This window comes from Misgurnus anguillicaudatus, chromosome 13 (assembly GCF_027580225.2).
Source record: "Misgurnus anguillicaudatus chromosome 13, ASM2758022v2, whole genome shotgun sequence".
NCBI lineage: Eukaryota > Metazoa > Chordata > Actinopteri > Cypriniformes > Cobitidae > Misgurnus > Misgurnus anguillicaudatus.
The window spans coordinates 2,174,189-2,200,513 of NC_073349.2; the positions used below are offsets into that span (position 1 = coordinate 2,174,189).

Consider the following 26,325-nt stretch of genomic DNA (forward strand, 5'->3'; position numbering starts at 1 on the left):
CCATCCCACAAACTGTTGTGTTCATCCAATGACCTTATTTGTACTCACAGCCTCCCAAATAAACTGTTTCTACAACAGCACAACATTAAGAACATGCGACTGCAGTATTTTGAACATTATAAAAAGACAGCTATCCTTTGTCCGGTGTGTGACCAAACAGACACCTATTCATCACTGTAAGTACTTATGCACTGATAGTTAAATATGTAACATCTGAAAATGTCCGACTTACCACAGGAATGCTCTTTTAAAATGATGGCTCCTTTCTTGATGGATGATGGATACATTTCTTTCCAATGTTTTTGGATACAAATTATTGTTTTGATAAATTTGTCTTGGTCTTAACCTTCCCAAATGACAACTAACAGTGACTTATTTCAAATAATCTTAAATGCAAACTCCCTCTAATAGGCTGAATCACAGCACACATTAGGGTTGTGCCGATAGACGATAGTATCGTGTATCGACGATCTTCAGACGTATCGCCATTGGCAGGATTTTATGGCGATAGACAGTCATGACGATAGTTGGCGAATGGTTATTATTATTATTATTATTATTATCATCATCATAGTTTTACATTAACATCCACATTGCATGGTTTTCCTCGCATGAGGGTTTGTGGGCTTCACTTTACGCGGAGAGCTTGTAAAGAGAGAATTCCTTTTTGCACGTAGGCCTACCTGCACTTAATGCGCGCGTCTTGGACTCGTTCTAGCACTAAATCCAGCGCCCCGCGTCATTAGCAGCTGCGCTTCTCTCTGTCTCACGTGCACGCTCTCTCGCGTCTGTCCGAAGTCTAAACATAAACTAAACTGTAATCCTTATGTATTTGGTCAGTTTAATGCGTTTCATGCGAGCTGAGGCAAACTTTACTTTTTGTTTAAAATATGACCCGCCGCATATTGGCGCCTCTCTCGCGTAGCCTACGTGCAGAGAGAGCTTGCGCTGTCCGAAGTCAGATCAGGCATTAATCCTGTTTATGATATGCATTTCAATGAGTTGTAGCAACAGGTCCATCGTGTTTAAAATATGATTGTGTTTAAAATATGATTGCGTTCCGCTGGACCAGTGTGTTTAAAAAGGCACCTCATGAGAGCACCACTGCTTGACACGTGTAGTCTTCTGCAACAGCACTAAACACATGCATTGAATTGTTTGTAGGCTATGTGCGCGCACGTGTGTGTGTGCGCGTGCGCGCAGATGCATGTTTTTACAGTTATTAAGTAATCCTTTTTAGGGTTTTAATGAAGCGCTCGCATTAATGGCATCAGTTTTAAGAAGGTTGCGGTCATGACCGTGTTGCTCTTGTTCTTTTTTGTCCACCCATCAAGTGACTTGTTAAAATGAGTAAAAAAAATTAACAAATAAAAAAATGAGTAAACTACTGCCACGCCCCCCGATGCTATCGTGTATCGCCGATCTCACAGGCTGACGATAGGACGATCTCAAAATAGGGCATATCGCCCAACACTAGCACACATGCAGCAAAATGAAAGATTGCAAGCTAAAATGATATGTCATAATAATTATATACATAAAACCATGTAATTTAAAGGCAGAATAGTATCATCAGTGCAGACAGATTGATAAATCACAGACCTAATGTGGCTATACCCGACCTGATCTTCACTGTAATTAAAACTTTAATGCAGTTCAAAAAAGTAAACCTAAGTTTTTTAATGGCAGATATATGATGGCATCTTGAAAAGGGATGGGAGAGCCAGCATGAATAAGGTGCAAGTCTGTTGTGTTCGATTAACTTTTGGGCAGATATGTGCAGCGATGCATCTGTCTGAACTAAAACGGCAAAACCTTTTCAATACTGTATAAGCTTTGGCCAAACCTCAATAATTTCTGATAAACTGTACACATAATCACATTCTAAGTGATCAGACTGACTCTTTAACCCTGAACAAAATTATAAACGCAACACTTTTTTTTGGCCCCCTTTTTTCATGAGCTGAACTCATTGATCTAAGACTTTTTCTATGTACACTAAAGCCCTATTTCTCTTAAATATTATTTACAAATCTGTGTTAGTTAGCACTTCTCTTTTGCCGAGATAATCCATCCACCTCACAGGTGTGGCATATCAAGTTGCTGATTAGACGGCATGATTATTGCACAGGTGTGCCTTAGGCTGGCCACAATAAAAGACCACTTTAAAATTTGCAGTTTTACTTTACTGGGGGGTCCGGGCAGTCCGAAAACCAATTAGTATCTGGTATGACCCTTATTTGCCTCACCCAGTGCAACATTGCAATCTCCTTTGCATAGGAGAATGTTGATCCACTCACTCCTCTTCAATGGCTTTGCAAAGATATTGGCAGGAATTGGAACACGCAGTCGTATAAGCCAATCCAGAGCATACCAAACATGCTCAATGGGGGGCATGTCTGGTGAGTATGCTGGCAATGCAAAAACTGGGATGTTTTAAGCTTCCAGGAATTGTGTCGTGCATGTGGTTGTGCATTATCATGCTGCAACATGAGGTGATGATCGTGGATGAATGGCACAACAATTTGTCTGAGGATCTCGTCACGATATATCGGTGCATTCAAAATACCATCAATAAAATGCACCATTTTCCCCATTTGCACCATTTGTTGTTACGACAACGAACTGCAGTCAAGTCAAGACCCCAATAGGGACAACGAGCATGCAGATGAGCTTCCCTGAGACAGTTTCTGACAAATTGTGCAGAAATTCTTTGGTTATGCAAACTGATTGTTGCAGCAGTTGTCCGGGTGGCTGGTCTCAGATGATCTTTGAAGTGAAGATGCTGGATGGGGAGGTGTGGTTACACGTAGTCTGTGGTTGTGAGGCCGGTTGGAGATGTCTTATGGTAGAGAAATGAACATTTAATTTACGGGCAAGAGCTCTGGTGGACATTTCTGCAGTCAGAATGCCAATTGCACACTAGGGCTGGGAAGTATATTGGATTTAGGGGATATATTGATATGGGTTCCCTAAGCGATGCGGAATTAGCCAATACCGTTCATATCGATATGGTTTAATATGACTCACGCGCGCATACACGTGCTCTGCGTGAGCCCGCCCATCCCAGCAAGTACGCGACATGCACGCAGAAACACTGTGTGACGCTGGGATGCGCCTCCTGAATGTAGACATTAAAAAACTGCGGCTGCATGCACTCAGAGGATTGTAATAATTGAGTTCAAGACTAGAATAAAATGTCTCCTCAATCTGCTTTTACAGAGATTAAGTTACCGCTGTATCTGTGTGCTTCCGTCCCAGCAACATATCTGACGCTCCATCACAACACCTATTTATCTAATACGCTATTGCAGTTATTCCTCATCACTATTATAGCAATATCAGGTGAGTGATACTGCGTTTAAACATCAGTTCGACGGGACAAGTGCGTAGATAAAACAGAAACTCCGAAGGAGTTTTTAAAATCCTATTTTGTGGGTAATTTTTCCTCAGATTCAAAGCCCAGTATAACAGTCAAAAGCAAGTCTCCGTTATTTAACTTTAAAACGTCACTTTAGAATTAGTAAAGAATGACTGTGCTGCTTCAGTGAAGCTATTAGTGAGAAATAATAAGGGAGGATGTGTGTGAATGAAACAGAGACAGGTTAAACTAACTAAATGACAAAATTACTGTAACAGCCCCTTCTAATGAAGAGGTTTGACTACTTAAAGCAACACTATGTACTTTCCATGTAAAAATTACTTACAGCTCCCCCTTGTGGTTGAAAAGCGCAACAGTGCCTGGTATCAGACACTCTTCTGCAGGCAGGGGGAGGGGCGGAGCTGTATGCTCTACCCTCCACCGCCACTTTCAGAGTGTGCTTGTAGCAGCTAGGAGGCTGCTCAGGTTGCAGCAACAGTACAATTTGTCCAGTTAAAAGTTGTCCTATCACTGAAATAATTTTAGAGACATTATTTAAAGGTAAAAAACTACATAGTGTTGCTTTAAGTAATTTCTATGAACACAAATCTTAATGCTACAGACAGTTCAGTATATTAATGAGAATTGTGTGTTTCTAATTTTATGGATTTAACAATTTCAGTAGTATGGGCATCTAATATTATAGATTAAAGATAATATTACATGATAATGCCCATGTGCACAAAATAAGGTTAAAAAAAGAAATGATTAAGAACTTCACTGGTTTGTATAAAGTCAACTAAACCCAGCTAAACAACTTTGGTATGACAAACATTCACCACCCATCAAGAACATGAGCACACACAGTCATTTCAGGTAAGATAAAGGCTCTAAGTAAGATGATTTTTTATAAGGAACTGCATTGTATAGCATTAATTTTTATTTTGATTTGAAGTGTGTAATAGATAGTTCCCTTTCAGTCGGTCACTACGACGTCACGTCGTGACCGACGAATTGGGAGCTCGCTTAGAGAGACCAATCTGCTTCGAATACTACTAAAACGCCAAAGAACTTGGCATTGAGATATTTGCATAATGCTGGCGCCGCCCCGCCAGGTGCGTATATAAGGCGCACGTGCAAATAGGGAAATCAGCTTTTTTCGCTTCGAAAGCCGGCTTTATCTGACTGAGAAGCTACTATCTGCTCTTCTGGGAACGGTTGCTGAAGTTGATTGACAAGCAGTACTAACACAGCGGACGCTTGCAGTATTCCACTGCTCTGCATATTTTTTGTTTTGAGTTTAGTGTGTGCGTTGCCTTTCCCTGTGCGCATCATCAGCTGAGCACCTAAAGAGTGATTTCCCTAAAAGAGTGATACGTGAGAGCTCTGTGTCTTTTTAAAGACAGCCACTCTCTCGTATATTCGGAGATCAGCGTCCTTTTCAGGATTGCTTTTCGTCCGTGCGATCTTGGATGTGAGAGGTATAAGGGTTCCAGTTACGGTCACGAGCGCTGTCTTATGCTTGGGCATCAAGCACTCTGAGGCTGCGCTCGTGGAGAGTTTTGTTCTCTCTGTGAGAGCATAACCCTCTTGGATTGCGGAGACGACTGACGTTTCTACGGGAATGCTGTCCGCGTCTTTGCAGTGCTGACACCGCCATGGTGCGACTGTCAAGCGCTCGCATGACGCTCTTCGCATCACTACGCTGAGGAGGACGGAGGATGCGTCCTCCACCTACCGGCCTTTCATCCTCAGCCGGTTGAGGTTCCGGTGGAGACGGCAGAGTCGTGTTCTACGATGTCTGCCGAATCCATCGGACCTCCTTCTGGTCCCGTTCACTTCTGCAGCATCAGAGGGGTGTCCAATTTCCTCCGAAGTGGAGTCGTTCTGGAGATGGCGGCCGTGCCCGCTCGAGCGGCGGTAACGGTAGAGTTGGAGGGGTTAACCCCTCTCCGCCCGAACCGTACCGCCCACGTGATTGGTATTTCGGAGCTGCTCGGGCCTCTCGGTCCTCTGCTCCGATGCCTTTCTTCCCGACGGCACGAAGAGCTGACGTGGTTTGCGGCCATCCGGCCGTTCAGCTTCAGCTTTCACCCCTCATCTCCCTCACCAATGGAGCCGCTAAGGGCAGGGACCCTTCAGTAGAGCGGGGGGTTGCGATGCAGCTGCGTTCCTGGAGGGACCACCCAATCCTTCCCTCCCGTGTTTGTAGACAGTAGTCCGGTTACGGGTGCTGTCCGTCAGGCATGCGGAGAGGCGGCTTCAGCCCTGCACGCAATAACGTTGCTACGGGTTCACCAAGGATTTACGAGGGAGGCCGCGACCTTCAGTCGTGCGATGTTCACGACAGTGGTTCAAGATCGCCACCTTTGGCTGTGTCTGGCTGACGGACGCAGGCGAGAACAACTTCTTGAATGCTCCTGTCTCACAGACCGGCCTCTTCGGCGAGGCCGTGGAGTCGTACAGCTCCGCTGCGCAGACTGAGGCGATCTATGAGGTCATGCCCCGGCGAAGGAGAGCTGCCCTTGGTAAAAACCACCACGCCGGCTCCTCAGTCTGCCTCTCGCCGTCGGCGTCCTGCGGCGACCACCTCCGTTCCCCTCCTCGGACCCCATCTCGGCAGCGCGGGGGAACCGGTCGTCAGCAGCTCGCCCCGCCCGCTTAGCTGCTTCCCGTGAAAGCGGGAGTTTAAGTGGCCAGTAAGCGGGCGACCTGGATTGGCAGAGGATCACTCTTCAGGAGGCGGTGATTCGCTCCTTCCCCCGATAGAGGGTCGGGTGGAAAATTCTTGGTTTGCATATGTTCCACCGGCTGTTTAGCCGGTGCCCACTAACCACACACAGAGTGCATTCCTCTTCCCTCTCCAGGTCTCCAGAGGATCGAGAGAGCCGTGAGCGGGCACACTCCAGCTCACCCTACCTCTCCTCTATCGCCAGCGGGTGTTCTGAGGAGTCCGAGCCCTCCACTCAGGAGACCGGACCACCAGCACCCCCATCGGAGTCTGCGTCCTCAGCTGAGGAGACCGGACGACCGTTTCCCTCAGCGGGCTCAGGTCAGTGTCACACACACACATACTGTAGATGCTTATGCTGTCTCAGCAGACGCACCGGCAGTCTCACCTGTCTCGCTTCGCTGCCCCACCGCGGGTACTTGGTAGTGTCGTTAATTCTCCTCGTACGGTGCCTGGGTGCTTGGCTTCAGTTCCCAGCCCGTTTCGTTGAGTTTTACGCACGATCCGCCTCGGTTACGAAATACAACTACCGGCACAACCCCGAAATTCTCGGGCTTTCGTTTCACTATAGTGAAAGTGTCCGATGCACATGTACTGCGTGCATAAGTCGATGTCCTGCTGGCGAAGGATTATCGAGCCGGTCCCTCTTACCGAGATGATGATATGATGATAGGGTTTTCCAGCCTTTATCTCATAGTACCCAAAATACGCGGTGGGTTACGATCGATTTGATTTACGCACCGGCTCTACGAAGGTGGTCTTTTCTTGGATGATAACGCCGAGGCTCGTATTTCAATATTCAGATCGGTTGCAGCTTTAGACCTGTAGACGTGTACTTTGTGTCCATCTCCCCTCGCCTTAGACCGTTTTTCGCTCTGCGTCGTGGGGTGGGCATATTAATATTAAGTACACCATTCGAGCTGTCTCTCTCTCTCCGTGTCTCCATGAAAGTGCTAGTCACGGCATTAAAATATCAGAGAGAGAGCGTTGTTCGCATTCTGCTTTATTTACGTTGACTTATAATAGCCCGTTCTTGGCAGACGTGCGCGAACACAGAGTTAATGCTTCGGCATCTCGCTCGTTTAAGTCATCAGGTCGACTGGGAAAGAGCAACTTTGCTCCGTGCAGAGGATCCTTTTTCTCAGTATGGAATTAGACTCGGTCAACTAATTGGCGTGTTTTACAAGAGCGCGCAACTAGTCAGTTCTGACTTGCCTCGGTTTAATTCGAGGGAAGTACGCGGTCCCTCTGAAACAATTTCAGAAGCTCCTGGACATATGACAGCATGCTGCAGCTGTGACACTGCACGAGCTGCGTCATATGAGACCGCTTCAGAGTTGGCTTTACGATCGAGTCTCGAGGAGAGCGTGGCTCAGGCATACGTTGTGTAAACACTACACCGGCATGTCATTTAGATTTCCCCGTAGTAGACCCAGCGTTTTTGATAGCAAGATATGCCTCTGAGGGGTCTCCTGGCATTCTGTATGCGATGCCCTAAGCACGGGATGTTCAGCCACGTATGACGGGCTTGCAGTCTCTGGGGTGTGCATAGCACCCCAACTGCCGCGAGCGGTGCGCTGTATATCTGGGACTTGTACGCTCCGCTATGGAGATGCGAGGGAAGGATGTATTAGTCGACACCAATAACATTGCGACTGTTGCGTTATTTACCGTTAAGGCGGTTTCGCGCTCTCGTCACCTGTCGCATCTCGCTCGTCATCTCCTCCTTTGGAGTCAGAAGCATCTGAGGTCCCTTCGTGCCATTTACTTCCCGGGATCGCTCCATACAGCGACAGACGCGCTTCCCGAGCTGCGCCCCCGGCGAATGGCGACTCCACCCCCAGACGGCCAGCTATTTGGAAGAAGTTCGGTTGTGCGTGGATAGATCTGTTTGCGTCGCCGGACGATACCCACTGTCGCCTATTTTATTCACTAACCGAGGGCAGCCTCGGCGTGGATGCGTTGGCACACAGCTGGCCGCGGGGGGCGCGTAAATACGCATTTCTTCCAGTGAGCTTTATTGCGCAGACATTGTGCAAAGTCAGGCAGGACGAGGAGAGCCTTTTATTAATCGTCCGTACTGGACGACCAAGAATTGGCTTTCATAGTTAATGCTCCTCGCGACAGCCCTCCCTGGCGGATTCCCTGAGGAAGGACTTTCTTTCTTAGGAAGGGGCACATTTGGCACTCGCGCCCCGACCTGTGGATATCCATGTATGGTCGTTGAGCGCGCGTAAGGTTTAGGTGATTTATCGCAAGCGGTATCTAACACCATCGACGCGGTTCAAGCACCGTCCACAAGACGGGCTTACGCGCTTAATGAAACCTTTCGTCACCCGGTGCTCTTCGCAACGCGAGGACCCAGAGAATGCCCTTTAACATTATGCTTTTATATCTTTAACATGGGTTAGATGGTAGGCTGTCCCTCCGCCATTAAAATTGATATCGCCGCTATTTCTGCTTATCACTCACTTATCTACGGCAGATCAGTTGGCCAGCATGATTTAATTATTACATTTTAAAGAGGCGCTCGCAGGCTAAACCCCTCGCGCCCTCCCTCTTTTTTCCTGAGACCTGTCCATGGTGCTGAAGCCTTCAGGTCTCCGATTTAGCCTTTGCAGTTTGCGAGTCTGAAGTTTTTATCAATGAAAACTCTGACCCTGCTAGCATTGGCCTCCATGAAGAGAGTAGGAGATTTACATGCATTCTCTGTTGACGATTCGTGCTTTTAGTTTGGTCCTGCTGTCTCGAGTGTAACATTGAGACCCAGACCAGGCTACGTGCCCAAAGTTCCCACCACTCCCTTCAGAGATAAGGTGGTGAGCTTGCAAGCGTTGCCTTTGGAGCAGGCAAACCCAACCGAGGCTTTGTTGTGCCCCGTACGCGCACTGCGATTCTACGTGGTCAGCACGCAAAGCTTCAGGACCTCAGACCAGCTCTTTGTTTGTTATGGTGGCCAGCAGAAAGGGAAAGCTGTCACTAAGCAGAGGATGTCTCATTGGATAGTTGATACTATCGCCCTAGCTTACAATTTGCAGGGCATTCCTTGCCCTTTAATTTGAGAGCGCACTCCACTCGGAGTGTTGCCTCATCTTGGGCTTTAGCTCGTGGTTCCTCGCTAACAGACATCTGTAGAGCTGCTGGTTGGGCGACACCTAATACGTTCATTACATTCTACAATGTTCGTATCGAGCCTGTATCCTCTCGTGTTCTGTCCTCACCAGGGAGGACACGGAGGGCAGACTCGCAAGTCGGCTTGCAGCCTCCGACTGAAGCTCCAAATTGAGTTTTAGTATGGAAGGCTAACAGAGCAAAAATGCGTAATGGTTTGATTTGCTCTCTCCACTGCCTTGACAGCCTTTGTTGCGGAGCATTGGCTGTCAGCCTTTCACTAGCTGTATTCTTACGAACCTACGTGTTTGGCCAGGGCCCCACATTGTGTCCCAACGGGTTCCTTTGTGAGTATTATTCCGTGGGGTTAATCCTACCAGCCCACGTTTCCCTTAGCAGAGCACTGCTTTGCTTACACAGCCACGGCTGTCATTTACCTCAACTACGGTTGACTTTCGCCCACCATTAGCCCTTAACGGGGCGGTGGCTTCCGCAGCGTCCCTATACCGCTCAGATAGGGCGCTTCCCAGTCGCTGGCACTACTGTGGGGTTAAAGGAACATCTAGTGCCCGGCCTTCTGCCTTAAAACCTATTCTCCTATCCTTAAGTGGAACCGGAGGGCTTTATGCAGACACTGGAAGAGGTCAGCCCCTAGTGGCGTTTTAGTAGGGTTTCCCAATTCGTCGGTCACGACGTGACGTCGTAGTGACCGACTGAAAGGGAACGTCTCGGTTACGGATGTAACCCTCGTTCCCTGAAGGAGGGAACGGAGACGTCACGTCCCGTCGCCACAGGTGCTGCCACCTGCTGTTTAGGCCGGTCACCTTCCGGCTTTCTCAGCGAACAGAAGCTGATTTCCCTATTTGCACGTGCGCCTTATATACGCACCTGGCGGGGCGGCGCCAGCATTATGCAAATATCTCAATGCCAAGTTCTTTGGCGTTTTAGTAGTATTCGAAGCAGATTGGTCTCTCTAAGCGAGCTCCCAATTCGTCGGTCACGACGTGACGTCTCCGTTCCCTCCTTCAGGGAACGAGGGTTACATCCGTAACCGAGACGTTTATTAGGGAGTGTTTACAACTTTATGGTACAACTTCAGCCCCAAAGATTAGGCAAACTGTTTAAATAAAGGCTTTGACTTTCAAGTAACATTTTTATCCTTTTTGTAAAAAATACCGGATAGATATCGGATACAGCCATTCCTAAAAAAATACTGGGATATGAATTTTTGCTCATACCTCCCAGCCCTATTGCACACTGTCTCAAAACTTGCAACATCTGTGGCATTGTGCTGTGTGATAAAACTGCACATTTTAGAGTGGCCCTTTATTGTAGCCAGCCTAAGGCACACCTGTGCATTAATCATGCTTTCTAATCAGCATCTTGATATGCCACACCTGGATTATCTCGGATGGTTTATTTAGGCAAAGGAGAAGTGGTCACTAACACAGATTTAGGCAAATTTGTGAACAATATTTGAGAGAAATAGGCCTTTTGTGTACATAGAAAAGTCTTAGATCTTTGGGTTCAGCTCATGAAAAATGGGGGCAAAAACAAAAGCGTTTATAATTTTGTTCAGTGTAATAACCAACAAGAACACCCTATCAAGTTGTTTAAAGTTGTTTTACCCTTTGAACAGTTCCCGAAGACAACTGATACAAAAAAAGTTTTTTTTGTTTTGTTTTTGACACACAGCAATGCATTGCGGTTCATGCAATCATAAAGTGAAGACGTTGAGTCTAGTCACCCACCTCCCACATCAATCGAGGATCCATGCTTTCATCCAAGTCACTCAGCATACGCTTTTCACCTGCAAATGGACCAAACTTCTCACCCTGTGAAAGACAAAGTGTGTGTGATAAGATTGATGTCACAACTGGCAGTATCTGTCTGGACTGTATTGCTGTGACACAATTCACCTTTAAAGATAAAAGTTAAATAAGAGCAGGAGTTTGACATTATATTAAAGAATTTAAGTACAGTAATTTCAACATAATATGATTTGAGACTAATTCTAATTACTGAATAACATGGCTAATAACACAATTAATCAATTTCATTATTTTTTGCATTTAGCAGATGCTTTTATGCAAAGCCATTTACAGTTCATTAAAGGTACACATTTTATCAATGGGGCTGTTTCCACTTGGTATTAAGATGTGTTTGTATCGATCGGATCACAAGTGGACAAGATAGACACATTACGTTTACACCTGGTATTTAAATCTGTCTCTTTTGTCCACTTTCGACCGCTTCTGTCCTGAATACTGTGAGGGGGTGGTCTGTCGAGACAGAGGGCAAATCTCTCCGCTGTCATTTAAATGCGAGCGGGAGTAATGATGAGTTTATATGGACATGAACTAATATTATGTCAGAGTCCGCTGCTTGTGTTGTAAATAAACATGCTGCACAGTGTTTTGTACATGTTTACGTTAGAGCTTTCTCTGATATTTGAGCGCAATTGATGAAATAGGATCGCGCAACTTTCACACGTTCGCAAAATGCGGAGATTAGATGCTTCGTTTTATCAATGAAAGGCTAAAAATAGCGCTCTACTGTGTGTTCGCGCCAGAAGTCAGAAAAGACATAAAACATTGTGTTCAGTACGTCAGATTAGATAAATCGGCGTAGAGAAGACGATCCGTGTGGCTGTTTGAACACATTCAACCACATGTGCGTTTACACTACAAAAGCAATCTGATCGAAGGTTTTTTGACTACCTCTGAATGTGGTTGAAAGTGGTCGAAAGTGGACGAGCTCAAAACGTTTTCAGCACCGTTTACACCTGCCATTAACATTGTCAACTTGTAAACCGATCGAGGAAAACACATGTTAATGCCAAGTGTAAACAGCTTCCATATGTGTAAGAATTGAGCACACAACCTTTGTACTGCCGTAGGCCGAAGTATGGTCCATTTTTACACGTATGCAAGGGTCCGCATACAGTGCGAATGACACAATTTTCGGAATTTCGGATTTTTGAAACACTGCATACATTGTATGCGTTGGACATGTATGCGCATTAGTGCTGTGTTCAAAATATCGATATGACGATACATCGCTATGGACGCCTGATGATGCACGCATCGATACAGCACCTTCCGTATCGATTCGGATGCAGTTTTGAAAGTAACGTGACGAATCGCTGTTGATCCGTGATCCATATGGAAAGGACGCATGTGTCCCGTGGACTACGTAGAGTTAAAGGTACTTTGCGTGTCTGTCTTGCTGGCGCACGTGTCTGCATAGCGAGCCGCGTACTCACTCTCTCTCACACAACTGTTACAACACTGCTTATTCAATGTACAATAAACAGATAACAATAATAATAATAATAATAATGTTACTAAATTCTGAAAAATGTAATTCAAAATAGTCTTGTATCATGATGCGCATCGTATCGGGACCCTTGTATCGGGATACGTATCGTATCGGGAAATTGTTGAAGATACACAGCCCTAATGCGCATACAGGAGAATGTAAAAATTTGCCCAAAAGAAGATGCATTGCATTTTGTCGCAATATGCATGCGTCAATTGTTTGTGAACAAGTACAAGTCAGTAGGCCTGGGGCGATAACCGGATTACCGCCATACCGCGGTCACGTGACCCATGCCGCGGGTCTGAGCTCCTCACCGTCATAACCGCAAAAAAAAAAAACTTGAAACATTGGCCTGCAATTGTGTGTATATATGGGGATGTAATACACGCAGCTTTTAAACAACCGCAGCTTGTTAACAGAACATTAACAGTTAACTGATATGATTTTAATATTAAATTGTCATTGAGTAGAAATACAGGTGACGTTGTCTTTGACAGACGCGGACTGCCCGGGCACGCGCGAGACAGACCGTGTCATTTTGTGCACACACACGCGTCTCCGTGCAGCTTCCAAGCTATACTCAAGCACGGACACATATGCAGTGAACTGTGGACACGCACAATGCGTTAAAAAAATTTTTAACTGATAATATTAATTGTTCAAGTTGTTGGATGTTGAAATTGAAGAAATGTGGAAGGAAATAATATTCACTTTACATGTTCCTTAAGTAATTTGCACATGTTGTTTATTGAACATAAATAAGTCATGCGTGTTATTTAAATCGTTGTCTTGCCAATAAACCGCAAAAACCGCTGGAATTTGTTGATTACCGACCGCAGTAAGAAAAAATCCAAACCGGCCCAGCCCTACAAGTCAGATAAACTATACTTTGCAAGGCTATTCGCATACACATAAAAAACAGACTATACTCCTGGCTTAAAGTGCAACTATTTAATTGCTAAAAAAACAACGCTACTTTATGTATTTGGTATAATACAACGTGTTTGTGTGGTTTATGGTTAAAAAAACACATTATTTTCCACATATCATATACTTTTGTAGCTCCAGATATGCTTCTTTCCTTCAACGCTGATTTTTTTACAAAGCTCATCAATCTGAAAAGCGCTATGTCACTGATTGGCCAGCTAATCTGTACGTTGTGATTGGCCTGAATACCTCTGACGTCACCCGGAAATGTGACGCTCTTTACCATGTTTGAAAGATTCACTCACAATGCAATAGAGACAGAGTGCAGCGCTTCATAACCTGAAAACCACGCCCACCGGGGGGAAGCAATTCAAACGTCTCCATTGACTTTGTATTGCGAGAAGCCGCCTCCTTGTCATTTCTGGCTTATAACAAAAACTGAATAATGCCTAAAAGCTGCTGTGTGACAATATGTACAGCTTACAAGCCAAAGAACCCAGAAATAAGTTTTTATAAGCTGTCGAGCCGTATAACCCAGTCTTTAAGGAGAATAAAGTGGATCGCCGACTACGTTTCCCCCTATAGGGCTTATTCGCAAACACCGGAAGTCGCTAACCGCGGCCATATTGTTGACATGACATCTGTCCTGCCCCTAGCCGCACGTAGATTTGAGTCGAGGGGAGCAGTAGCCTAATGGCTTCATCTCGTCTTTATTAAGAGAAGATGAGCTTGATTATTGTGGAACCATATCAAATAGACCCAATAGCCTTAAGTAAAGATCCGTCCTTATTGCCAGCCGTAACTTATCCGGATATTTATAACTATATCGTTCATACAGTATATCTGCATTCATCATACAAGCACTGAAGGGCCGTTCACATTATAACTATAACGATAACTATATCATCGTCCACATCACCAAACAATACGTTTATGCTAATTCTCTCACGGCACTCGCGCAAATCACTTGCCTTTAATATTGCTTGTAATAAAAACTTTTGCAGATGTCCTCAACACGCTGCGTTTCGCGTAACTCTAAACAGTGAATCTAATAGTTTGTGTAATCTCTTACCTTTTGGCATAACAGTTAGTTAATGTACTAGATTAAAAAGCATTACGTAGTCAATTTTCACAGCAACTGCAGGTAATCTAATGTTATAGACCTCAGCAATGAGCTTCACTGTCATTTTAAGTGCTCGTGCACTTGAAGTTCAAATAGATTTTAGTGCTATCAATCGTTTATCCTTCATCAGGTGGAAAAATCGCTCAGAAAGTGATCCCAATGATGTCGTTCATTGTATCTGTATGGTTATAGTTTTGGTGTGAGCTCCGCTATTCTCTTTAATATAAAACGATTTTCAAAACTATATTTTTTAAAGTTATCGTTATATTGTGAACGGCCCTTAATTCCCTACCTAGTATCAATGCCAGACCTATTATTATGTTCATATAGTTATTAATTAATAACTGTCTCAATTTATGGCAGCTTATTTGAAAGAGCAGTTTCAGCCACTGCTTACAGCTAACCATATGTGATCACATTATGGGGACAGACTTTGCTGTGAGGCATATATCCCTAACGTTACCTGTGGTAAAATGATGGGGACAGACTTTGCTGTTGGGAGTCTCTCCTTCGCTGGTTCAACTCCTCTGTCTCCTTTCATGTTTTCTGACAGTCGGTATCGCATAAAAACTAATTCCGGAGTTCTTTTTGCTGTTGTTAGAACAGCCGTGTATGACACCACACACCATCGCACGGTTTAAAAAAATTACACCGATAATACCATGCATAATACCCACGCTGCCTCGCTTGTCAATTGACAGACTGACAGTTCTATGTCAACAATATGGCCGCCGCGAACATTGATGACGTAGATCGAATAACCCCTATTGGACGCAGTTTTACTAATAGGAGTACTATGAAAAGTTGCCTGTTTCCAATTCTGTGTCTAAACGCTCGTTTTTTGAAGTCGACAGCTTATAAAAACGTATTTTTTTTTGCGTGTTAGATGTACACCTTGTCACACAGCAGCTTTTAGGTATTATTCTGTTTTTAAGTAAATACGTTTTTATAAGCTGTCGACCCCAAAAAACGAGCGTTTAAAGACACAAAAATGGATACAGGCAACTTTTCATAGTACTTCTATTAGTAGAACTGCGTCCACTAGGGAGAAACGTAGTCGGCGATCCACTTTATTCTCCTTAAAGACTGGGTTTTACGGCTCGACAGTTTATAAAAACTTATTTCTGGGTTTTTTGGCTTGTTAGCTGTACATATTGTCACACAGCAGCTTTTAGGCATTATTCAGTTTTTTGTTATAAGCCAGAAATGAACAGGAGGCGGCTTCTCGCAATACAAAGTCAATGGAGACGGTTGGATTGCTTTCCCCCCCGGTGGGCGTGGTTTTCAAATTTGCATACCTGCGCTCTGTCTCTATGCTAACGGGAGTTAACTAACAGGCTGTAAGTCCAAAGCGGGAGGAATTATGATAATTTCGGTCTTGTCTACATCACCAATCCCAGGAAGTAAACTGTTGCCTACAATCCGTGTGTTTGTTGTAGTCCAAGAAAAGAGATTTACATTGAAGACGATAACTCGCTCGCGTCATCGTTTACTTTGGGGTATGTACCTTTGCATATCATTAACATGTACTAATACACACTTACACACCAAAGGAAATGTAAAATTGTGAATCGGACGATAGTTGCTCTTTAACACAATTTAGGACAGATATGCAAATTGGGACGCAAAGAGTACATGCGTATCTTAACAAGTGTTATCAGTAATGTTTTAACTAAACTAATTAAGTTTATTTTCAGACTTTACACTTTCAGAGGGATATGTAATAAAGCTCACATTAATTCTGAAAATTAATTAAATCTGACACTTAGGTCTCACGAAAAAAATTACCAATGACATTTAAACAATGCCTAAATATTATATATGGCCTAAATGTAATTTATTTCTAATTCTGGGTTATAAAAACAGACATGTTCTTGACCATTTTTGCTTAATCGTGTTTGTCTATTTGCAGATAAAGATAAAATACGTTCACAGTAACCTTCCTAACAACATACAAACTAACTTAGTTACCACAGTTATTGTTACTACTGTTAATTAACATTTAATGAATACGTCATCTCCTTATTCCATGTTAGGCGCTTTAATTTTTTCATTTTGGTGTCATTTCTTTTGTTGGTGACGGTAGATTTACAAAAGTAACAATAACTAACATCTGTGAAGCTGTGATGAAAACGATTGTTGCCATGGTGAGTTTTTTGGCGGAAACGAATGTTGCCATGGTGATTGTTTGGTGAGGGACGTGGCAGCACACGTAAGCACATACATTACACGGAGGAATGCAACTACAGCCACACCGACACACTATAAATCACTACGTGTAGAGTTTAAAAGCGTAAACAGTCGTCTGTACATTGGCTACTGAAGTATGCAAACTTTGTCTTTCACGATGAGAGTTTGTTGTGTAAGCACGAACCTTCTTGACTGCTCTGGCAGTGTACAGCCCCATCCCGTCCTGAACTTTAGAGGACTTCAGCGCGAATCTATCCGGCACGTACATGCCCAGCATTTTCATTACTTCAGGAAAAACACCCTTCTTCCAGATAAACTAGTTTAAATACGTTTGGTTAGTCTAGTTAACAGTTGATTTGTTATTGTCTGCTCGCTATGTGAGTAAATCTCAGTCCTCTCTGATCTTCCATGTTAATGTCGCTTCAGGCGAAAGACTTTGCGTTGTGATTGGCTGAAGGTCGTACAGAGACCGTGTCTCTGTGCTGCGATTGGTGGAAAGTTTCAGACCTTCCAGGTGGGTGGGACTAGCTCGGTGAGTTTCTGCAAGTTGATTGGTGAAATGTTTGTGACCGCTAGCTACATATTTTAGTTTCCCGGGAAAGTTCATCATATAGATCGTTCATAAATAAACAAAACAAAAATGAAACAGATAAATAATAATAAAAAGGATGGATGGATGGATGGATGGATGGATAGATGGATAGATTTTCTATTAATGCAATAAAATGTCGTACATTTAAAGATTGTACATTTTTTAATAGCTTTTTTATTAACAAACACGTTTAAATACAAATTTTGATCATGTTTAAAGATGTTAAAGTGTGATTTTAAGTGTACTTTTTGTATTTTTACATTTGTCCCATGTAATAAAGGGAAGGGATCTTATGGTAGGCTATAGTAAACATTGGGTCTGAAAAAAGTCACAACTCACAACCCATAACAAATTGTTCTGGGCCTCATGAACTCAAACAACAACAGCGATTTAAACACACTTACAGCATTTAATGACCATTTTATTACCACTACATGACATCTGATGTCTAAACAGTGCTAATGCAAAAACAAGACCATTAACCCAAGTCTCTCATTCATGCTTCTCTGGTCTTTTTGTGTGGTCTCTATTTAATGTACACACATAGTGTTTTTTAATCCATTTTCAAAGCGATTTGGTTTATGTTCTATAAACAGCCTTGATTCACAATCAACCAAAGTAAATGCAGGATGGAAGTGATACACTTAGATGCTGTGTACTGGTCCTTCATGAATACCTGCCAGCTCAGACCTATTAAACACAGGTAACATCAGAGACCGACTGAGGAAATGGGAATAAAGATGCGTCTAGGTATACAAAGCTTCACTCATACAAAGACAGACACAGGGCTTTTAAGGTCTGGGGCCATGAGACTAAAACATAAGTGCACTCACTTAGTACAATTTGTAAACTTGTGAATTGTGTGTGTGTGCATTCTAAAGTATGGAATAACTGACGACAGGCCATTGAATTATTTGAATATAATGCACACCCGAGGTGATAATACGGCCATGACGCGAAGCTTATTCCGTTTATACTAAAGTTATCGCTCCATAAGACATTGGGTCTTATTCACTAAGCATGCATATGCACGTATTTGTTCGTGAAATAAGACGTTTTAAATAACAAATCATGAATCAACAAAAACTTTTATACTAACATTTCTTAGAAATGTTCACAATAATCATGAACAAGGAAAAGAACCCTATAATATATATCTGTGTTATATATTTTTTATATTTTTTCATTGTACATGTGGTCTAAGTTGTTCTTACGTTGTTGCATACGTTTAAAATAAATTTTAGTATGAAAGTTTTTGTTGAATCATAATTTGTTAGTTAAAACGTCTGTACGCACATTTTACAAACAAAATTTGCTTAGTGAATGAGACCCATTGTTCAGGTTTTTGTATTTTAAGACAGGTTACAACATATATATATATATATATATATATATATTTATGTTTTATTTGTTGAAATTGAATAAATCTGTTATTACAGTTAAACTTGGCGTAGTGATACGGAACTGTAATGCGGTCGACAGACCTGGAACTACTTTAAAGGTATGTGTTTACTGAAAAATAATGCACACCATTAGAACGTTTCTCAGCCAATCAGAATGAAGCATTCAACAGTGTCGTAAAATAAAGAATGGTCTGCCCCAAAAGCTACAATTCTGTCAAAATTCATCACTCAAATCATCTTAAACCAGTTTTTTGAGTGAAGTCTCTCATGACAAAAAGGTTGTCTATATTCCTCATTTGCTGTAGTCCAAGCTGTCCGAAGTTGTGAGGAAAATAATCAAATTTATTGTCATTATTCAATGTAAATCCCCACACTGAATATGTATAAATTAATTTAACTTTATTACATCAGAGTAAGAGAGGGTGGGGTTGTCGGAGCCGATGGTGTAGTGGACAGTGCTCCAACATGTAGTGCGAACACATTTTCGGCGACTCCTGGTTCGAGGTCCTTTCCAAATCTCGTACCCCTCTCTCCACCCTGTCCTCAGTACATTACTGTCTGTCAAATAAAGGCAAAATGGCCAAAAAATTAGGGTGATGTTTTGTTTATTGTTATGTGTGCATGTCAGTGTGTTAGATATACTGAAATCTATTTCATAATCAGTGTGTTGTCAGCATTGTGGTGTGATGTTTACACATTTTAGCACTCTTGTTTATTTTAATAGCTTCCTTATATCCTGCTTCCCAAAGCCGTTGAAAGGGAGAATTGTGTCGACTCTATTCACATGGACATTAATCAACAGCAATCATGGAGACTCTCAATAGTTCAGAGAAGTTACTATCAGCACAATAGACTTGCAGCAGAACAGACTGACTGTGATGATTAAAATGTTTTAAGACAAGCTGTTCTTTAAAGAATACGGTTGTCAGTACATCTGAATCAAATTAACTTAAAAAATGGATGCAAAATGCTTTAAAGACCCCATTGTTACAACTTTAATGTTTTATTAAAAGTGAAAGAGAATATTTGCATTTATATTTCCTACCTCCAACCAAGAAGTCATTCATTGCTTATATAAAGTCAGAGCCGGACAGTAACGGAGTACATTTACTTGAGTACAGTACTTAAGTACAATTTAGAGGGATCTGTACTTTACTCGAGTATTATTTTTGGGGAGTACTCATGACTTTACTCAAGTACATTTGAGAGGCAAATATTGTACTCTTTACTCCACTACATTTCTATCCATAACCGTGAGTACCCGTTACTTCTAAAAAAAAGGAAAAAAGAAAAATCTCAGAAACCCTCGATTTGTTGTTTCCCTTTTCTCAAACGTGATTGGATTGTGCAGGCGCCACTGATTGGGACAGCCTATCAGCTATCACCTTCAGCTTTCCGCCAAAGTCCCAATAGTCAGATTTAGATAAGAGAAGAAATCATGGACGAAACAATGGATGAAGACACAGCAGGTCCATCCTGGGAATGTGACAACCCGTGGCTCCACCTCGCCAGACTATTTAAATTTTCTAAACAAGTTAATGATAGTTTTCGCTTTAAGTGTTTGCTGTGTTGACCAAAACAGAGCTTCATCACTGCTTACTAAAAGGCAACCCCTTGAGAGCGGCAGGAATCACTGGTGATCCCGGATTATTGTTGTTCAAAATTCATTACTCTTCAAAACATCACACTCTTACTTTATCTGGACAAACTCAGTATCACAAGAAAGGTTTAAGACTCCAGCTTCGACATTTGACCACTATTTATTATTAAACTGGTTTGCAGTGACATTAATTTCTTAATTTATGCCAGGAGTGCAAAATAATTAATCTGAAACGTTCGTTATTTTGAATAGAAATCATCAAACATTCATTCTGGTCTTCTCCGGTTTATTTGTATTCAAATACATAAAATATACAGAATCCGCCAGGGCTATTAGTACAGGGTACCCGCGGAGTCTTGAAAGTCTTGAAAAAGTATTGAATTTCATTTTCCCATATTAAGGCCTTAAAAGGTATTGAATTTCACCTCAAAGTCTTGAATTTTTCACGGAGGTCTTAATTTTTCAAATGATCAATAGATTTATATGCTGTTAATTCAGACACAAAACTCGCGTGCACAAAAACCACGCGCGAGCGATAGATACGAGCGCAAAACACTATCCATGTTCGGAAAAGCATCTTAGCGAGCGCGCAGAACACTATTCGTGTGCGGAAAAGCATTCTCGCGTGTTCACAGAACACTAATCGCGCGCTGAAAAACATCCTCCCGAGAGCGCACCTCTGTTCAAAGCGCACAAACACAGTCACGCGAGCAAAGTATAAAGTTAAGTAAAAAGGCTGGGATGATAAAGTAAAGGCTGGGATGAGCGCTCGCTCGACTCTCTCTATGCGCTCGCAGCTGCACAACACGCACTTGCTCGATCAAGTTGACTTTGGGACTGTGGGGGCGGGACAATGACGGGTGTCCTCTCACCTGTGATCGGTTGTTTGATTTAATCAGTGACACACACAATCTTCTGTTTCATAATCCGTCTCTAGTAAATCTAGGTAGATAAGACACGTTTTAATATGATCATTGTGTCGGAGAGGGTAATTTATATGTTGAACAATAGTCTTGTGTGATCCATGCAATAATAAGCTGCAAACAATAACGCAAATTTGAAAGCTATTATATATTTTGTTTACTGTTTAATTAGATAATATCATCTTGCAATATATACTATAGGCTACATATTTACATTGTCACACTAAGTTAGCATTAGAAAACTTTAGTATGGTCCTGTATAAAGATTAACAGAAAATATTAACAGAAATATATCTATATATGAGCTTGTGTCCAGTTTTTTGTCTGGTGCAGTGAACAGATCTCTTGTCTTTTAGGGTCAAAATAGCATAACATTTTAATTTGTTGTTGTGTTTGAGGGGTTTTTCTTTCAATTTCCATAATATGGTTAATTTGGTTTGTCAGTATTGTTCTGGTTCAGAGCATTACTGATGAGTGTTATTAGATGTTGTTATTATCTTAACTATATTAAACAGCAAAAAAAAAAAAACCTTAAAATTGGTGTTGTTGTTTGGTTTGCGGCTTATTTCATGGATCAAACAAGGCTATTGTTTTGACATAGGTTATCTTCTCCAACATAATGGTCCTGGCCCTCCAGTGTCCCATCCCTGATTGAAAGATTTTCAAATTTACAATAAATGTACATTTAAATCTATTAAATCTATTTGATTGTTGGTTTTAAATGATGGGTAAAGATAAGGGTTAGGCCGTTTGCCTTTCAGAGGCATGTTGTCATGAATGTTCAAACACTTGTAAATAGTAATTATTTGAGGTATATTACGTTATTTAAAATGATTTATTCTACCCGAATGGGTGCGATGTAGGTATTGAATTTCATTTGAAGTGGTATTAAAAAGGTCTTAAAAAGCCTTGAATTTAGGTTTGACAATCCTGGGGGTACCCTGTAGTACAATGGTGTGCATATTTGAAGAAATAATGATTTATTATCACATGTTAGTAAAATATTTATTCTTACAGAATAAGATTTCTATTCATTTTCCACTGAATTATGGAATCTGAAGAGCTCAAAGAGCGAATGAAGTGAGATGTGTGTCTCCTCTTCCTGATTCATGTCAGATTTGACCTCAGAGCTTTATCATTTGCTGTACAGCTGTCAATCACCTCACGTGGTTCAATGTGCACTGTGGCAGTAGTAATGCAAAATGTAAAAATGTACTCTTGTACTCTTGATACTCAAGTACTTTTAAAAACAAGTACTTTTTACTTTTACTTGAGTAGACATCTGACTGCAGTACTTTTACTTGTACTTGAGTAAAATTTAGCAAGGAGTAACTGTACTCTTACTCAAGTAATGAACCTGTGTACTCTGTCCGCCTCTGTATAAAGTTCACTTGTAAACATAAAAGTCTAAGATAAATGTGTGTCACCTTGCTGACATGTTAGGATACACCTAGAAAAATGAGACTTATGTATTTCTGTACAAATATGCACTCTTTGGTACCAATTTGTACCAAAAAGCTACTAACATTAACTCTTTAGGTCCAAAGGTTTTCTTTTTGAAAGGGTATTGCTAGTCACAGCCATGGGACATTTTATTTCTGCTCATATAAGGCTCATATTCTTTTAATTAAGACACTACATTACTGCTAGATCCACTATTAATCAAACTTTTTTATTATGAATTCACAGATCACCTTTGTGAACTTCCATAAACAGTGAAAGAAAGAGCAACTTTTGCAGTCTTGCTGTTTGAAACAAATTGAAGCCAAAAACAAATGAATATTCCCTTGCTCCAGCTTCATTTTTCAGTGGGAAATCAGTATAAAACAAGAAAATGTGCTCAACACTCAACATTTCATTGAGTCTTTAAGGGGCTGCTGAATGTATGAATGTTGTGAGAGTGATCTTTGTGTGGCCCGTCGTCTTCTGTCCCCTGACCCATGATGACCTGTGGGACCCCGCTGACCTGTGCTGTTGGCGCTCCTGCATTGAGGACTCTGTAGATGGAAGGTTATGACGATTAGGACTCAGTGACCCTTGACCTGACCCTACACAGACTTGAGCATCAACTTTTACTCTCTAAGCTGAAGTTTCATTGATCAGAGTCTAATGCTGGCCACACACACAAACCCTACCCAGAGAGAGACGCACACACATCTGAACTGAAGAACTAAACTAAAGACACCATGAGCCATTTCCTATTGATACAGGAAGTTGTCACTTTTCTTTAATAGCCAATAATGTCACAGCTTGGTAAATCACACTGGATACAAAAAGAGACTTTTAAAATTAAAGTAAAAAATAGGGGGGAAAAAACACTTTCTTCCTACTCAGAGACAAGCGATTTGCTGTAGTTATGCAGCTGTTTGCCAGTAACTTACTGTACATTGAAATTTATTTACTGGCAACAGTTTGTTCAAAGTTACATGAACATTAAAGATCACGTATTATCTGATTCACGGTTTTACATTTCCTTTGGTGTGTAAGTGTGTATTAGTAGGGGAGACCGGGGTTGGTTGTCACAATTTTTACTCATGCATGAATTGCTCATCTTCAAAAAATCTTTCAGCAGTAATTCCTACATGAAATGAAACTTTAGAGTTTTGGCTTTAAATGTGTATACTTTTTACTTTTCGAATGTATTGTAACAGGAAGTAATTAACCATCAAAGACACTCTGACACAATGTGACAACCAACCCCATCATGGGGTATGGGGTTGGTTGTCCCTATAGTGATTCAATAGGATTTCAATGATAAATTGGGATCTGAAAAGATAATGTGTAACTTTTTAGTTTTTTAAGCTAGAAACGGCAAATAAGTTTTAATATGAATCCACCGCTATGATAGTTGTTATTAATGCCCATTATGTTTAAACAATGGGATTAAAGTGGGTGATCAGTTACTTAAATAGGCTTTATGCCCAGCTGCACTATGAACTTCAGCCAGCTCATTGTTTCCTGTCTGCCATTATTGGACAAACTGATTAATCCAGGTGTGTCTGATCAGGGCCGTTTGAAGGAATTTGGGGGCCCAAAGCAAAATGGACATGGAGGCCCCCCACACGCACGCAAAGCCTTCAGGAACCACAGCATAGCCATACAGTTTAAGTTTACCCAAACTTTATATAAATAAAAATGGTTTACAATGACAGTAAAACTGACTATTATCTGCTTAAATAGAATTTAGTTGGACTTGATAGCAGAGGACGGTAGAGATCACGTGGTTGGCTGGCTGCTGTCAGCGACTACTGAGAGGGGCCCTCTTGAGGGGGATCCCGATAACAGGGTTATTGCACTTTACTGCATTGACTATCAAAGGGGCGCTCGCACAGTTTGTCGTTGCATTTTATTCTTAACCAGTCATTGTCTTGGGGCCCCAGGCCAGCTCGGGGCCCCAAGCAATTGCTTGGTTTGCTTGCCTTGTTGCGACAGGCCTGTGTCTGATTATTGTTGTTGTGACTACTGAGGTCAGGCACACCTGGATTGGTCAGTTTGTCCAGTGATGGCGGACGGGAAACAAGAAGCTGGCTGAGGTTCAGGAAGTAGTGCAGCTGGGCATAAAGCCTAATAAAATGAAATAATTTTTAGTGTTAAAACCTCTTTATTTAATGCTTTATTTTATTTTAACAGCAAACAAAAACAAACAAACAATCAGACAAACAGTCTTAAAAGGTCTATATGTCCAATACTCACATGTGACAACCAACCCCGCAAGTTATGTGACAACCATCCCCAACTGACTTCTTGACAAACATGATAAGCTAGCTGCCACACGGCTTTTACTTGATAGCTAAAAGATGACTCAAAATAAAGCTACTACTTTTAGCTTTTTAATGAGTGTTTTGTTTTTGAATGACTAATATCCTACAAGATCTCAACACAAAAACAACACCAACATGAAAATTTACTCTGACCCATAAAATAAAAAATTGTCTCCTAACCTCAATGTTTTGTGTCTGCTCAGCAAAATTTCAAGTGCAAATGAGTAAGCTATTAAAGGGTAACAAATTGATATCAAAATTGTACCACAGCGCCATGTAGTATGTCTGGAATAAGCAGTGTGACAACCGACCCGTGAGACAACCAGCCCCGGTCTGCCCTACATGGTAATGATATTGCAAAAGGTACAAATCTCAAAGTAAACGATGATGCGAGTTATCATCTCCAACGTAAATCTCTTTTCTTGGACTACAACAAACACATGGATTGTAGGCAACAGTTTACTTACTGTGCCGGTTGATGTGGACACAACGGTCATTTTTAGCAACGAAATATGTGCTCTTTAAACATTAACAAGTCTTTATATTTACAAAATAAAACTATACAATAACAGCCTCATGCAAAGCATTCTGGGAACTGGAAATCCTCATCAAACTTTTTCTGTTTTACTAAGATTTTGGTTTTGCTTATTTTAGTTTTATTCTGTAAAGATAAATTCTTGTTAAGGTTTAATGTTTATTTAACTTTGAACAAACTGTTGTCAGTAAATAACATCAATCTACAGTACTGGCAAACAGCTGACAATACTGTCATTTCTACAGACATTTTTAAAGGAATAGTTCGTTTAGAGGAATGTAAACACCCATTATAATTGATGAAAATGAACATGCAAATGTAAGTATATTTGTAGCAACAAAGCAATGTGGCATTCATAATGCTTGTGCTTTTAAAAGTGTGGTAAAGATGCCCTGACAATTCATGAATCTTTGAAACTGAATCTAAAAGTAGCACCCCTAATAGGGATGAACAAAGCTTTTTAGCTTCGTGAACATGTTCAATAACCAAAGACAATCCAAAACACTGGGGTAAATTTACAGACAATAGACCAATCAGAGCATAACACAAACCCAGAGAAACATTTAAAACATGAAACATAGGACAGGGGAACCAATAGGAACTTAACAAATTAGCATACAGAGGGTTAAGTACAGGCACATCCATGTAATACTGTATGTAAATACTATAATAAATATGTAATAAGGAAAAAATTTATTAAATATTGTATGATTTTATTCTTATCTTAAGCATCTTCTTTATGTATAA

The 26,325-nt window shown here is 41.6% G+C and overlaps 1 protein-coding gene across 1 annotated transcript in view; it reads right to left on the reverse strand.

Annotated features, from left to right (window-relative positions):
• The window catches only part of prdm5 (PR domain containing 5), a 111,741-nt gene extending 94,466 nt beyond the window's left edge, over positions 1–17,275 (reverse strand). Inside the window, exons 1-2 of the mRNA XM_055188410.2 lie at positions 16,949–17,275; positions 10,955–11,038 (exon numbers count right to left, since the gene is read on the reverse strand). Of these exons, the coding sequence (XP_055044385.2) occupies positions 10,955–11,038; positions 16,949–17,047 (183 nt within the window). The 5' untranslated portion in view covers positions 17,048–17,275. The remainder of the gene's footprint in view (positions 1–10,954; positions 11,039–16,948) is intronic.
• Positions 17,276–26,325: the final 9,050 nt, after the last annotated feature.